At 42.2% G+C, this 14,808-nt stretch overlaps 1 protein-coding gene across 1 annotated transcript in view; it reads left to right on the forward strand.

The window, feature by feature from the left end:
* The window catches only part of grk6 (G protein-coupled receptor kinase 6), a 39,622-nt gene that overhangs the window by 9,356 nt on the left and 15,458 nt on the right, over positions 1-14,808 (forward strand). Inside the window, exons 3-5 of the mRNA XM_028983005.1 lie at positions 12,565-12,677; positions 13,166-13,243; positions 13,829-13,929. Coding sequence (XP_028838838.1) covers positions 12,565-12,677; positions 13,166-13,243; positions 13,829-13,929 — 292 coding nt within the window. The remainder of the gene's footprint in view (positions 1-12,564; positions 12,678-13,165; positions 13,244-13,828; positions 13,930-14,808) is intronic.

Raw genomic sequence — 14,808 nt, forward strand, 5'->3', positions numbered from 1 at the left:
CTCCAGGTCAGTCTGTGAAATCAAACTGTCCACTTAGGAAGAAACACTGATTGACAATCAATGTCACGTGCTGTTGTGCAAATGGAATAGACAACAAGTGGAAAGCAAGACGTCCCCAATAAAGATGTGGTTCTGCAGGTGGTGACCACAGACCTTTCTATGCTTTCTGGCTGATGTTTTGGCCACTTTTGAATGAGGAGCACTGCCAGAGTACTGACAATGACCTCTAGCAGGCCACAAATGTGCATGTCTGCTCAAATGGTCAGAAACGAACTCCATGACGGTGGCATTGAGGCCCCAGATCCATGTGTGGGGGTTGTGCTTACAGCCAAACACTGTGCAGCACGTTTGGCATTTGCCAGAGAACACCAAGTTGGAGCCCTGGGCTCTTCACAGATGAAAGCAGGTTCACACTGAGCATATGTGACAGACATGACAGAGTCTGGAGATGCCGTGGAGAACGTTCTACTGCCTGCAACTTCCTCCAGCATGACCGGTTTGGCAGTGGGTCAGTAATGGTGTGGGGGTGCAGTTGGCATATGCTTTATACCAGGTCTGGGAGGAGATCCCTCAGGAGACCATCCACCACCTCACCAGGAGCATGTCCAGGCGTTGTAGGGGGGGTTATACAGGCACATGGAGGAGGCCACAAACACTACTGAGCTTCATTTTGACTTGTTTTAAGGACATTACATCAAAGTTGGATCAACCTGTAGTGTGTCTTTTTTCCTCCAGACCTCCATTGGTTAAAAATTTTTATCAATGGAAATCAAGTTTCTTTGATTTGGTTGTCACCAAAGGAAACAAACACTTAATCAGAATGCCGATCCGCCAAGGTGCCACTGAGCAAAGCACCGTCCCCACAAACTGCTCCCTGGGCGCCTGTCATGGCTGCCCACTGCTCACCTACGGGTGATGGTTAAAAGCAGAGGACACATTTCGTTGTGCCAACATGTGCTGTGCTGCAGTGTTTCACAATGGCAGTCACTTCACTTTCACTTTCAACTATGTAAAGAACTAAGAATATTTAATAAGAATATGTCATTAATTCAGATGTGGGATTGTCTTATTTTTGTGTTCCCTTTATTTTTTTGGGCAGTGTAGAACAAAATAAAAAGGGAACAAGGCTAACCCTAACACTGACACAGTGTGAATGTATATCAAATAAAATAGTGAGTTACAGCATAGGGATTCCAACTGATTTGTGCAATAACCAGCGTAATAATAACAGATTTGCAGGGTAATGATCAGATGTACGAAAGGAGATCCATATATAACTACCAAGTGGTTCTTTCTTGTTTTGTCTGTTGATGTTCATCCTCAGGATGCCTTTTCACTAGTGATCAAGACTCAAGACAGGCAGTTCAGAACCTGGACATGCACAACCTGATCACAGATCAGCCATTTCAGGACATTCTGGGGAGACATTAGGACATGTGGTACCACATTGGCATACTTGACCCCATTAAAATGACTATTGATGAAATAATACCAAAATAATGGCATAATATTTCAGAAAGCACCGACACCCATGAGTTCTGCAGCATCAAATTAACTGATGACAGAAGCCGTCCACGGTGTCTCTGCTCCGACAGGACCTCTGTCTTGTGTCACAGCTGTTTCCCAACACCATGGAGCTGCAGTGTTGTCTGGTCGTGAAGATGTTTTATTGCTCTCATGAGAAAACACTACTCAGACACTGGCAGTCTTTCAGGGTCTCTAACATAGATATAATGGTAGTTACAGTACTGGAACAATGTAAACATTGAGAATCAAAATAGGACAAAAAGATGAACTTACAAGATTAAAGGAACCCGCTTTAGGCTGTTCTTTCCCTTACTTCTTAAAAATGAGCTCCTCTGGGCATCTTTAACCCCTTTTTGATACTTCTTCATAACACTTACCAGTTAAAGGGTTTTGGGGTGTTTTGTCATATGAATTCTTCACAATGACCACTTTGTTTCTTCCAGGTATAAAACAGAAGTTTGATTATGTGGTCTTTTTCCCTTACAATACTCTGCATAAAAATTGTCAGCGTTTTGTCTGGGTTGCATGGGTGTGATATACAGTGTTGTGGTCTGTAAATTTGGCCTAAAGGGTTTCCTTTTTCTGCTGCAGAGCCACACGTTGCCATTAGCAGTAACAAAACCATCTTGTTAATCTTCCCTTGAGGATATGTACACCACGGGATGTGGTAAAATAAATATTGAACAAGCAGTGTGTTCTTCCAGAGGGAGCATTCCAGAAATTAGAGATGGATGGGCAGTATTTTTAATGTCATTAAATGGTTATCGTTTTTGAACGTTTTAATGGAGGATGAGATTATTTAAGACGTTTGTGTGATGCCCAGCATCTGGACGTTCCTGTGGCCAATGAATAGGTCCTAATTGTTTCCGCCTGAGTCTACTTAAGACGAGTAAATTGTGGCAATGGCATTGGTGGCCTAGCAGTTAAGGAAGCGGCCCCGTAATCAGAAGGTTGCCGATTCGAATCCTGATCTGCCAAGGTGCCACTGAGGTGCCACTGAGCAAAGCACCGTCCCCACACTCTGCTCTCTGGGCGCCTGTCATGGCTGCCCACTGCTCACCAAAGGGTGATGGGTTAAATGCAGAGGACACATTTTACTGTGTGCACTGTGTGCTGTGCTGCTGTGTATCACAACGACAATCACTTCACTTTAATTAGGACCTGTTCAGACAGACAGAGCAGCCACAGAACATGGGTGCTGCATTAATGGGGACTCTGTAACTTACCTTGCGTTTGACTTTGGTTCCTGGCCTTATTGCCACACTCCTTCGGCTCAGTTTCGGTTGCTCCCTTGTTTTTCTTTGGTTTGGCCCTTGTGCCAATTTTGTTTGCATTTATAATAAATCCTTGGTTCTAAATGCTCCTGCTCATAATTTTTCGCTCCAACCCCGAGATGTGACAATTGGATTCACAATCATTTGACCTATTTATTAATAGTATAAGAAGAGTTTTGCGAGACAATTTCACGGCTAATTTGGCATTTTGCTGCAGCAACTGGTGAATGCGTGACTCATCGCTTCACAGTTTTTTTCTTGGTATTTGATATTCTTCAGACTGTGTGGTTCCTGCAATAAAATTCTTTCCCCATGATGCCTTTATTGAAGATTTATGCGCTTAGTCTGTTCAGTTTAAAGTGAAGCGTACAGTTTGTGCAACGCCAACAAGTTCCCACAGGGGCTTCAGGCTGCTCAGGAACATTTTCAGCTCAAGTTGCACTTTTGTCATTAATTGTGTGATACAGCAGCTCAAGATTATTTGAGATATTATTATTCATCTTGGCAGAAGAACCTATTAGAAAACCTCAGCTCTGCGACTTTGTTTTGTCTTTTTTAATTAAAAACTAATAAACCTTGATATCATTTTACAAGCTTTATTTGAACACTGAACGTAAGATGAATGGCTTGGAAATTAATGTTCTTTAATAGTATCCTAGTAAGACTTGGGCCCAGATAGATTCCGTAAGGCAATTAAAAAGAAAGATTCGGTGGGAGTCGTCAGTTCTTCAGCCATTAAAGGAAACAGATGTGTGAACCTTCACTGGTCTCACAAATTTATTCGATTATGATTATCGACGTATCACTATGCATCCCATCGTTTTTTTCTACATTACTTCACATTCTGTTTCCAATCAAGTCAGTGAGATGAGAGTTAAGGCCCCGTTGACACGGACGTCTGAACCAGGGATGGTGTCAGGTGAGCGGCAACTGAACGCAGACTGTTTTTCTGCTCATTGGAGCAAATCAAAGCATCAGTTCCTGCTGAAATACAGACGAGTGTTAAACAGCCACGAGTGTTAAACAGAGTCAAGCGAATGCCAGTGAAACGCCAATAAAATTTTTTTGCCGCCATCAGAAAATCACCAAGCAACTTCATTATAATAAAAAAGATTATTTTAATAGAATTCAGAGTCACAATTCACCTAGTGTACTGCCTGTGCCAGCACTGGGAATGCATACAAACTTCACACAGATAAACTTTACACACGCGAGTAAATGGCAATAATGTGCAAATCTGTTCAATTAGGCAGCAAGGCCATTTAAATACAAATTGAAAAACCAAAACAGAGCTGTAAGGCTAAGCGAAATCATAATTCAAATGTCCACAATCTCTAGTTGTGGTTCCAGAAGACAGAATCACAGAATCATCTCCATCCAGCTCCCTCAAGCCATCTTACCGGCAGCCTGCGCCCATTATGTTGCCGGTACATCATAACTCATTTATCATTTCACTATCACACGTGTAAATAATGGCAATGCTTTTAATACAGATACCTACACTACATGGATTTTATTTGGAGTTGGTTAAATGATTTTTAGTTATTTACGGCACAATAAAACATGGTTTGAACCGACCCGTGGATGTAGGTCATCTGACATTAGTCTAATTAAACCTTTTAAAAGCATTTATGTCATGGCATTTTGAGGTGAATTATGCCTTTTTCTTCATTTCTGATTCTCTTATGAAAAAGCCTGACCTCTGGCCAAAGGGATCGTATTTGCATATCTGTCGGTGGTCAGGAATCAAACCATTTTTCTTCCCGGCAAACTGTCCATAATTAGCCAGTAACAGACTGCTGGTCCTGAGACGAAGGACCTTCCATACCTGTTTTATCTCCACAGCCGACCTCGGCGGTTGAAACGTTGGTTTGAAGAAAGGCCCTTTCTTCTCCCAGAGAGGCTCTCAGATGAGGCCCCTGTTCAGGGCAGGACAGAGTAGAAAGTGAGAGAGTGTGTGTGTTGGGTAGGTCAATAAAGCTTTGTGCTCTCTCTCAACTCGTTTTTCTGGTAATGAGCCTTTCTTTCAGCTTTATGACATGAGCCCATTTGCTCAGTTCGTTCCGACTCCCGTATCAGAGAGTAACGTCGCTGGCGGGGTCGGGAGCGAGTCCCAGCGCACTGCACGCTCTGGGCACTCGTTTCCATCTCATTTGTTTACTTTTATATTTATTCGTCTAAATGACGGAGAAGGCAAGGCGCCGAATCCAATCCTCTTTTTATGTAAACTTAAGAGCATGAAATGAGATTATCGCAGTCCAATTGATCTGTGCGCTTGATTGGCCAGGCCTCTGTTCGCCTTCAAACAGCCGACACTTGCATTCCTCCGTCCGTTTGCCTCTGATTCATCTCTGGACTTGCATTTGGATCACGGTGTAATCAGATGTCCCGCTCTGGACTGAGCTGCACAGCATTGTGACACTCGTTCCACTCCCCGCATAATGAGACATTGTCTTCATGATCTTTTTTTTTTTAAATGGTTTTAATGTTTTGTGTTTTTTTTTTTTTTAACTCTGCATCTAACTTCCAACTTGTTAGTTGAGGAAACATCTGTCCAATGAATCATTATGTTATGTCAAAACCTCACACTATTTCTGGACAGCCACAAGTCCCGTTTACATCCAGTATCTGAGAGGAGAGCAGTGAAGGTCTCATTGTGACCATCAGTCAGTCTACTCTGAACCGCTCTCCCAGTAAGCAACCCTGCGTCGTCATGCACGTACGAAAGATGTGTAGAAAACGCTCTTCTGGGAATTCGTTTGCGAATCACAGTAAAGCATACAAAGCAAACGGGGCCACGCACGTGATAAAAAGAACATCTTGTGTGAGTATGGACTGCCGGATGGGGTTCTCTGGGATGATGTCAGTGTATTGGTTTAGTGTATTAGTGTATTGGTTTGGTTTAATTGGTGTTCTGTGTAAGTAAGTAAGTAAATAAATAAATAAAGGAAAACTTGCATCTGTTCCTTTAGCATCCTGCTAACCTGTCCCACACCGACGTACCACTCTTACCGCATTTGGTGTGTTTGCATCTGGCCATGTTGATTTGGACGATTAGGAGGGTTTGTGTTTCTAGCCGGGAAAACCCCACTCATGCCTGGACCCTGTGAACAGAAGCTTAAATGAGAACATCAGGAATTTTGCATATATTAGAACTTGCAAATACATATTTCGTGTGAATGCAGTTATTTTTATTCAGCGCTTTGCCTTACAAAATAAGTATTTTATATCGTATTTGCGGTGGGGTACATTTATTTATTGGTCCTGCATATTTTAAAGAAATGTGATTTTTTTTTTTTTTTTTTGGTAAATATAATGTAATGGTTCAAACTGGTGCAAATAAAGCTCAGAACCAATGTGCTCTTAGTCTCACTGAAGGAGAGTCAATGTTGCCTGTTTGCCTGTAGATTATTTATTCGATCCTTCAATAGAGAATTAAATGTGAAAATAAAATTATATTTAATTAATATTTTAGCCAAACATTTTTTTACTTGTTCTGAGACAGATGTGGCACCTCCAGGTGGTCAATACATGTTGTGACCTTCATAACTGACAAGGTTAAGTGTGTGTCTAGATTGTAGGATATGTTAATGTGATTTTAAATTAATTTAGTCTTTATGTTGCTTCTTCATGTTATATTAAATATTACTCATTGTTCACCCATTGTAAAATATTGTTTTTTGTTATGTTGTGTTTGGATGTCCCTGCCTGGATAGGACATTTGTGGTACTGAAAAAACAGAACTTGACCCTCTGTGATCAAACTTGACTTTACACAGGTGATTGCCTGTGTAATGTTATTTTGCTCTTGTATTACATCATAGGAAGACCCAAAGCACTTTTGCCCAGTTTGTCACTTTTTTTGTCCCTTTTGTCCTGTTTTGTTTTTGCATTATAACTGTTCTGATGTCATTATTAGAGTCCACATCTCACATACCCAATGCAAAGTACCGTTACTTGCATATTTGAATGGTTTTAATGATTTTAATTGCATTGATTTGTTGCTGTAACTGAAAGATTATTGAAATTGGGGGGAAAAAAAAACATATATTTAAATTTTTTTCTGAACATGCTTCTGTTGCAGGGGAAGGCAGCCCTCAGTGTGTCTGTGCAGCGCTGTCGTCAGCAGCACCCTCCCACGCGCAGCCACCCTGATTCAGTGGGCTCACACATACGTGAAGCTCCACAGGCTTTGCATCCACCTGAGTCACTCATGCAAATTGGCTCAATCCAACAAGCTGGCAATTGTTGGTCGGTCGAAACGTACAGCATGCGACGGCACACAGGAACACAACACCGCCGTTCTGCTCATTTCCCGGCACTTTGCAGAATTTATATGGAAACACCTTAATAAAATGGGAATGGTTGGTGACATTAAACGTCCTGTTTGTGGCACATTAGTATATGTGAGGGGGCAAACTTTTCAAGATTGGTGGTGACCATAGTGGCCATTTTGAAGTCGGCCATAGGAAGAGGGTCGTGTGACACATCAAAACACAAACAAGAAAATCAACGGTGTGCTCAGTTTTAACATTTATTCTTTCATTAGTTATTTACAAGTTTCTGACCACTTATAAAATGTGTTCAATGTCACCAACCAATCCCATTTTATTGAGGTGTATCCATATAAATGGCCCACCCTGTACAATGGTGGCGGCTTTTCCGTATCATTCACAGATGCACTTGTAGTTTAATACTCCAAAGAAAGTGTTGTAAGTATTTGTTTTGTATGGGCAGCTCGTGTGATAAACACTGTGCCGCGTGCTCGTGACTAACGCTGCTGCCCTGTTGACTTCCACAGTTTACTGAGTCACGCCGTATTACAAAAGCAGGCCTCTGTGGCTCCCCAAATTTGGCACATCTCCTTTACGGAAGTTCACTGGTTGCTCAAGAGTTCGAGCTTTGCCGTATGCTGATTTCACATAGGTTTGAATCCCGTCGTATGGGACATCAGTAAATCACACGTGCCCGAGGCCGTCCTCCACGCAACACAGCCACACTATCGAGGGAAGCGATCTTAAAACAACACAGTCCACCACAGGAACTCATTCAGACAAAATGATACAGGCAAGACCACAACATTGAAACAAATAAGCTCTGCTAGATGCATTTTTTCACTTAAATGCCAGTTGTGAGGAACAGGAGTCGGTTTGGAGTAGATTAGGGGGTGGGAAAGGGGACCCAGAACCAGGTTCAGTAAAGCTGAACAGTACCATTAGAAACCATTAGTTCTAGTAGTTATTTGTTCTGCCATTAGAAATAATAATGTTCTGTATGTCCAAAGTTCTGTATTGACCAAGTATTTGCATTTTGTGCTGGTGGAAGCAGAGGTTCAGAATGCGAAAACAAGAGCGAGAGAGAGGAAAATAGAGTATAGGCACTCAAACAGGCTGTTCCTCAGCTGATCAAGAGTTTATCAAAAGACAAACTGATCCAAAGACCATAGCCTTTAAAATGTATAATCTGCACAGAAAATCTGGCTTTTATGTAATTTTTTGCCAGGCATTGACACTGACTGCAAAAGGGCCTTCTGTCTCTTGGAGCGCACCATCGCTGCTGAGTTTGGACCCAGTAAAAAGGTGGTAGTAGCCTAGTGGGTAAGACACTCGCCTGTGAACCAGAACACCCGGGTTCAAATCCCACTTACTACCATTGTGTCCCTGAGCAAGACACTTAACCTTAAGTTGCTCCAGGGAGACTGTCCCCTGTAACTACTGATTGTAAGTCGCTCTGGATAAGGGCGTCTGATAAATGCTGTAAATGTAAATGTAAAAAAATCCTGATGGTCAAGAGACCCCATTGCAAATGAATTCTGCAGCCCAACACCCATAACTGGAATGACAAGGAGATGTTTTCTGTGCGGCACAGTGAAGGGTGATCCATCATGATGTGTTTTACTGAACAGACTGCAGTCAGACGGTGTGGTATGTAGAGATTAGTGCTGTTAGAAAATATCGATACAGCAATATATTGCGATGTTTTACTGTATTGATACAATGACATATCAATGTCGATATTTTTATGGTGTTGGCTTAGTCCTCTACAAGCACCACCCCAGCCTTAGTTAACTGACTGGGCACTTAAATATTTTTGGTGTCCACTAGTTCAGTGTGATAAAATGCAAAGACAATACAGTTAAAATTCAGTTCTGAGTTGTTTTGGCTGAATTATTAATGTAATCTACCCACATCATACACAACATCTTGTATTTCAGCTCTGTTTTTACATTTGTAGTGAACTGTAGAATGTTGCAATATGTACAGTATCACAATATATCATATAATCCTATCATGACCCATCTATCGTGATACGTAGATACGTAGTGGAGCAACTTGCCCTGTGCCATTAGACTAGCCAAAGACTACCACCACATTTAAGAAGCAGTTGAAAACACACTTGTTCAAAAAGTATTTCAGACGAGTTGAACACTAACACACGCACATGCACACACACTGCACAAAATAAAATAAAAAATCATGTAGCACTTAACAATTTCCGAGCACGTTCTTTTTCTGACAAGTTAGGCCTCATCAGGGCTCTTAGTTTTTGTAAACTCAAAATCTATAGAAACCGAATGAGAATTGCTGGTGTCTTCCTCTTATAAGTCGCTTTGAATAAGTGTCTGCTAAGTAAAGTAAAGTTACACACCCCTAGTAGAGATGTTGCAGTGGGCATCACTCTTGACTGAGAACCTGTGTGGGAATGACTGGGTTCTTCAACAGGACACGACGGTCTTATTCCAGTAGAATAACGTCTGTCTTTTGGACCTTCCTGTGTGTTCCCCTGATCTTAATCCCATTGAGGATGGATGGCAAGCAAAGTTTACAAGAACAGTTTCTGACCATGACACAGCAAGCAGAGCAAATGGTGACACCTCTGCATTTAACCATCACCCTTGGTGAGCAATGGGCAGTCATGACAGGCGCCCGGGGAGAAGTGTGTGGGGACGGTACCTTGACCAAGTGGACCCCAGTCTTACCTTGACTGTTGGGGATTCACTTACTTACCCCCTAGGCCACCACTGCCTGGCAACACTTTCATAAAGTCATTTTTGGAGTGATCAATAAGAGCAGTGAGTGCTGTTCTGATTCATTTTTCTGCATTTTGATCCTTTACTTACAACCAGGTTACAATCCAATGCATGGATTCTAAATCTGAAGATTTAGTTCAGGAGTTTTGTGTTAATTGGATCCAGTGGGGGAGTCGTAGTTTATCTCCGGTGGGAGACCAACTTCCACTCAGTGGTGGCTGTGTGGTTGTTTTAGTTGTGGCAGGTGATCTGGAACATCATGTGTACTGCGATTCAACCCTCTATTTCTGCGAGAAATCGGCTTCCAATTTTTACCTTGAAATGAAATCAGTTTTTTTGGTTTTGGGTGTAATGGTGAAACAAGACAGCCAGTGAATCGTTTTATTTCAATGCTCATGTTAATTTTATCATTGCAAGTGAGTGTGTGTATGTCAGTGTTTTTATTCTCCTCTACCAGACACCAACCCCTATTTTGCAATCACGCCTTGTGTAATGCTTGTCTTGGTTAAAATATATCAATAGTAAATAAATAGTAGTATATGTAGTATATAAATATATCAATGGTACAATCTCATTGAAACTCCCCATTGTCATTTCCTGTCCGATGTGTCATTTTAGGTTCATTGGCTCCTTTTGGAAAGCCTTGCATATTCCTGCCACTCTCTCCACACATTATATCTGCGGCTGCCCGATCTGTGATCCCTGCTCAAGCCGCATGTACGCACAGTGCTGTTTGGTTGATGGCACTGTGTGATATTTCAGTACTGACATCTGGTCGACCGTGGCCAATCAGCGAGAGCATACAAATAAATTGTACAGTTAATTGTGCAGACCAGCGGCAGCACAGACATACGACTGATCAGAAATCTCTCAGTTGGTAACCTGCTATTGTGGATGGTTCACAGTTATCCTCCCACTGGTGTGTGTTAAATGTCTGTCTGTGGGGGAGATTGCATGCATTCGCTACTTCACCAGTCGGAATTATTCAATAAAAGAACCAGTTATCTGTCTGCGTGTTTGGTTTGGTAGGGGAGGCGGTCCAGAGATCAGTGTGGTCATCAGCAAAGAAACGGGAGGAATCTTATGCTAGTCAAAGTGAAGTGATTGTCACATGTGATAAACAGCAGCACAGCACACGGTACACAGAGAAAAATGGTCCTCTGCATTTATCCCATCACCCTGAGTGAGCAGTGGGCAGCCATGACAAGCGCCCGGGGAGCAGTGTGTGGGGACGGTGGCTTCTGATTACGGGGGCGCTTCCTTAACCGCTAGGCCACCACTGCCCCACTGCTCTGTGTTGCCAGGGGCAGTGGTGGTAGGACTGAGGTGCCACTGAGGTGCAAAGCACCGTCCCCACACACTGCTCCCTGGGCACCTGTCATGGCTGCCCACTGCACACTAAGGGTGATGGTTAAAAGCAGTGGACACATTTCGTTGTGTCAACGTGTGCTGTGCTGCAGTGTTTCACTATGACAATCACTTCGCTTTCACTTTTCAAATTTGGTGGGCTTTAACATTGAGGAACAAAATTCTTATTTAAATGTCCCCTATTATGTAAATTTGACTTTGTGAGATTATTTGACATTAATACAAGTTCCCCTAGCCGGTCTATGATCCTGCAGTGGCTAGAACTGGCGATAAGTGTAAAGAGTGTTTTGGCCATTCTGCTCCGCTGTTCAGAGAGCATCAGCTCAGATGGTCAGATCTGGAATTTGTCCACTTATGTCATCATAAGGGGAAAGGTTAACTCTCGTTTCTCATGCTTTGTTCAGCCAGAGAATTTCCCACCCCTCCCCTAAACAAGTGACTCCACCGACCATCATTGCTTGAAAGCATGTGAAGCATTGCAGATGCTCGGTGATTGGATGTAAAAATTACCACAAATTTTTTTTTTTTAGTTCTGTCATGCGAGTCTCCAAGAACCAGCGGGTTAATAATTTTTTTATTTATTGGAAAAAAAAACACTAACACAACTTTATTACTGCGCCAAACATTGTGGTTGGTGAACAGTGTTGATGACAACGTTTCCGCGAATGCCTGCTCACTTTTGTAGGCCGCTCTCCTCGTTGTCCCGCCTCTCTCCTCCTCATTCGGGGCAGTGGTGGCCTAGCGGTTAAGGAAGCGGCCCTGTAATCAGAAGGTTGCCGGTTCGAATCCCGATCCGCCAAGGTGCCACTGAGGTGCCACTGAGCAAAGCACCGTTTCCACACACTGCTCCCTGGGCGCCTGTCATGGCTGCCCACTGCTCACTCAGGGTGATGGGTTAAATGCAGAGGTCAAATTTCACTGTGTGCATCGTGTGCTGTGCTGCTGTGTATCACATGTGACAATCACTTCACTTTGACTTATAGCTACAGACACCGAAACGGCGCGTCCTGAAGATATCTATGTTTCATTAGATTGTTTCTTCAAAACAATCAGGTATCTGGCAACACTGCACTTTTTTTGCGTGTGTGCACATTAAGCATGAGAGCTGTCAATCATTGTCTTGGATTAAACTCTGTTTATAAAAAAAATAAAACATCAATAAATTGTGTTCTGTGTGCTAGAAATAATGACACTCAAGGCCTTTTTTGTCATTATGATATACAGCAAGCACAGTGCACACGCTAGGCCACCACTGCTGTCATGGCATTAGAAACACTGTTTATTATAGCTCTCTGAAAATGGGGCTGTGACCGTGTGGTGAGAGTCCACATTTATTTGTGACATTCCCATTTTCTGTCCATGGCAGACAAAGACTACAACAGCCTTTGCGAGAGGCAGCCAATTGGGCGCTTGCTCTTCCGGCAATTCTGCGACACCCGTCCTGACCTGAAACGCTGCATCAAATTCCTAGACGCTGTGGTAAGGTCTATCAAAGAATGACATACAGGGTGGAATCCCAGCTGTACTATCAAAGAGATCATCTTCATAATCATATGGAGGTCAGCAGTGTTGATGCTGAAACATGTTTAATTGTTGCATACATTTAATTCGTTGCTTTTGTTGCATGTTTTCTGTTCATTTTATATGCAATCCGTATTTAGTTGAAATTTGTTTGTTAATTTGTCATCCAGCTTCCATTGTTAGAATAATTGTGTAGTTGCTTATTGATGAAATTAATATTAAATTACTCAAAAAAGGAGATACTCTTAGTATAATCTTTATAAGAGTATAAGTAGATGTCTTTTCATGTGCTTAATGATGGTCCTGTTAGCAATGTGGAACACTTCCTGTCACATGAGTCGAACAGATCAAAGGAACGGAACGATCACATCGTATAATGTAATATAAAATAAGCCTGTAAATCCAATCTGCATGCACAAACAGATGAGTGTGTGTGAATCCTGCAGGCAGAGTATGAAGTCACACCGGATGAGAAGAGGAAAGAGTGCGGGCAGGAGCTCATAGACAAGTACTTCAGTCCAACGGTACTGTAAAGCCAAATCAATCAAGTGAAGCACTGAGCGCAGGTTTATCAGTCATGTGATGAACTCAAACTCACATTAATGGTAACAGCGGAACACGAAAAGGCCACGAGCATCAATATTTTGCCCTTGATCCAGGATGACAGATGGGTGTGCATAAATAGACCCATCAGGACATCCAAAGTTAATCATTACTCACCACTTACCACTGCTTTTTCTAAAATGATTTATATTTTGCCTGCTTTTTTTTGATATGTGTTGTGTTTTTAGTTCTCTGTATTTCAGATATGACAGAGGTATTTTTTTGCTAAGTGGTGAAAGATGATAGATTTTTATCTGGCTTCTTCCAACACAGCTGCTCAGTGCATTTCATGCTCTAGGTCACATGACCTGACTGATCAACTTCCTCAGTAACTGTCTCATGAGTTCAGGCAGCAATGCCGGATAGTAGCCTGTTGCAAGCCTCAATAACAGAAAGTGCAAGGGTCTGTGGAGAATTCTCTTCTATACTTAATAGGCTTGTGTGTGTGTGTGTGTGTGTGTGTGTGTGTGTGTGTGTGTGTTGTCACCTTGGGTGGTCTCCTGAAGTCTGAAGATTATGTATCTGAAGTTGCGGAGGAGGTGGTACAGAAATGTGTCGAGAGGCTGGAGCAGGAAGCCTGCAAAGAGCTCTTCAAGGAGAGCACCAAGTGAGTGAGCAGCAACCTCCTTCATGACTGTCATTACTGATAACCTGCTGCCCTGAGATCATGAAACAGCATACAGCAAAAATGTATCTAAAATTCATTTATCTACCATTCCAATAGAAAGAGTTAAGTTGATGTATTTTAAATAGAAAGTTGTTTGGAGGAATTAGTAGTCATCTTCCCAACCAAATCTTTTCCCACCACTGTCTGTCATAGTTTTAAACAATATGCCAACCTTTAGCCTTAAAGGTCCTCTGACATACCTTTTTTTGCTTTTATATCGGTCTTCGTGGTCCCGTAATACTTTATCTGAAGTCTCATTCTGAAATTCAGCCTTGGTGCAAAATCACAGCCACTTTGATCCAGTCCCACAATGAGATTCCCCAGGGCGTTCCGTTTCGAAGTCTGTAGCTTTAAATGCTAATGAGGAGGAGAAAGACCAATAGAAGTTAAGGCGGAATTTGTGGAAATGACATCATCAACACCAATCACCAACAACAATGTTTGGTGTAACCAGGAAGGCAGAGTCTCGTGTGACTGAACAAAAGTTCCTTTTTCTGGGTGGAAATTTCTCTGGGCAGACACAACATGAGAACCTGGAGGTAACCTTGCTTCCTTTTGACAAGACAAATACAAGGGGACAAATTCCAGATCCGGCGTCTGAGCTGCCACTCTCTGAACGGCGGAGCAGAATGACCAAAGCACCCTTTACGCCTTTTGCCATTTTTAGCTGCTGCAAGACCACAAACAGTCCAGGGGAACTCGAATTAATGTTAAATAATCTCACAAAGTAAAATTTTCAGAATTGGGGAATTGTAATTAATTCCAAGATGTTTTACTAATTAGTTAAATTGATTGCCTACCCAGAAATTGAATTGTTAA

This window comes from Denticeps clupeoides, chromosome 6 (assembly GCF_900700375.1).
Source record: "Denticeps clupeoides chromosome 6, fDenClu1.1, whole genome shotgun sequence".
NCBI classification, from domain to species: Eukaryota; Metazoa; Chordata; class Actinopteri; order Clupeiformes; family Denticipitidae; genus Denticeps; species Denticeps clupeoides.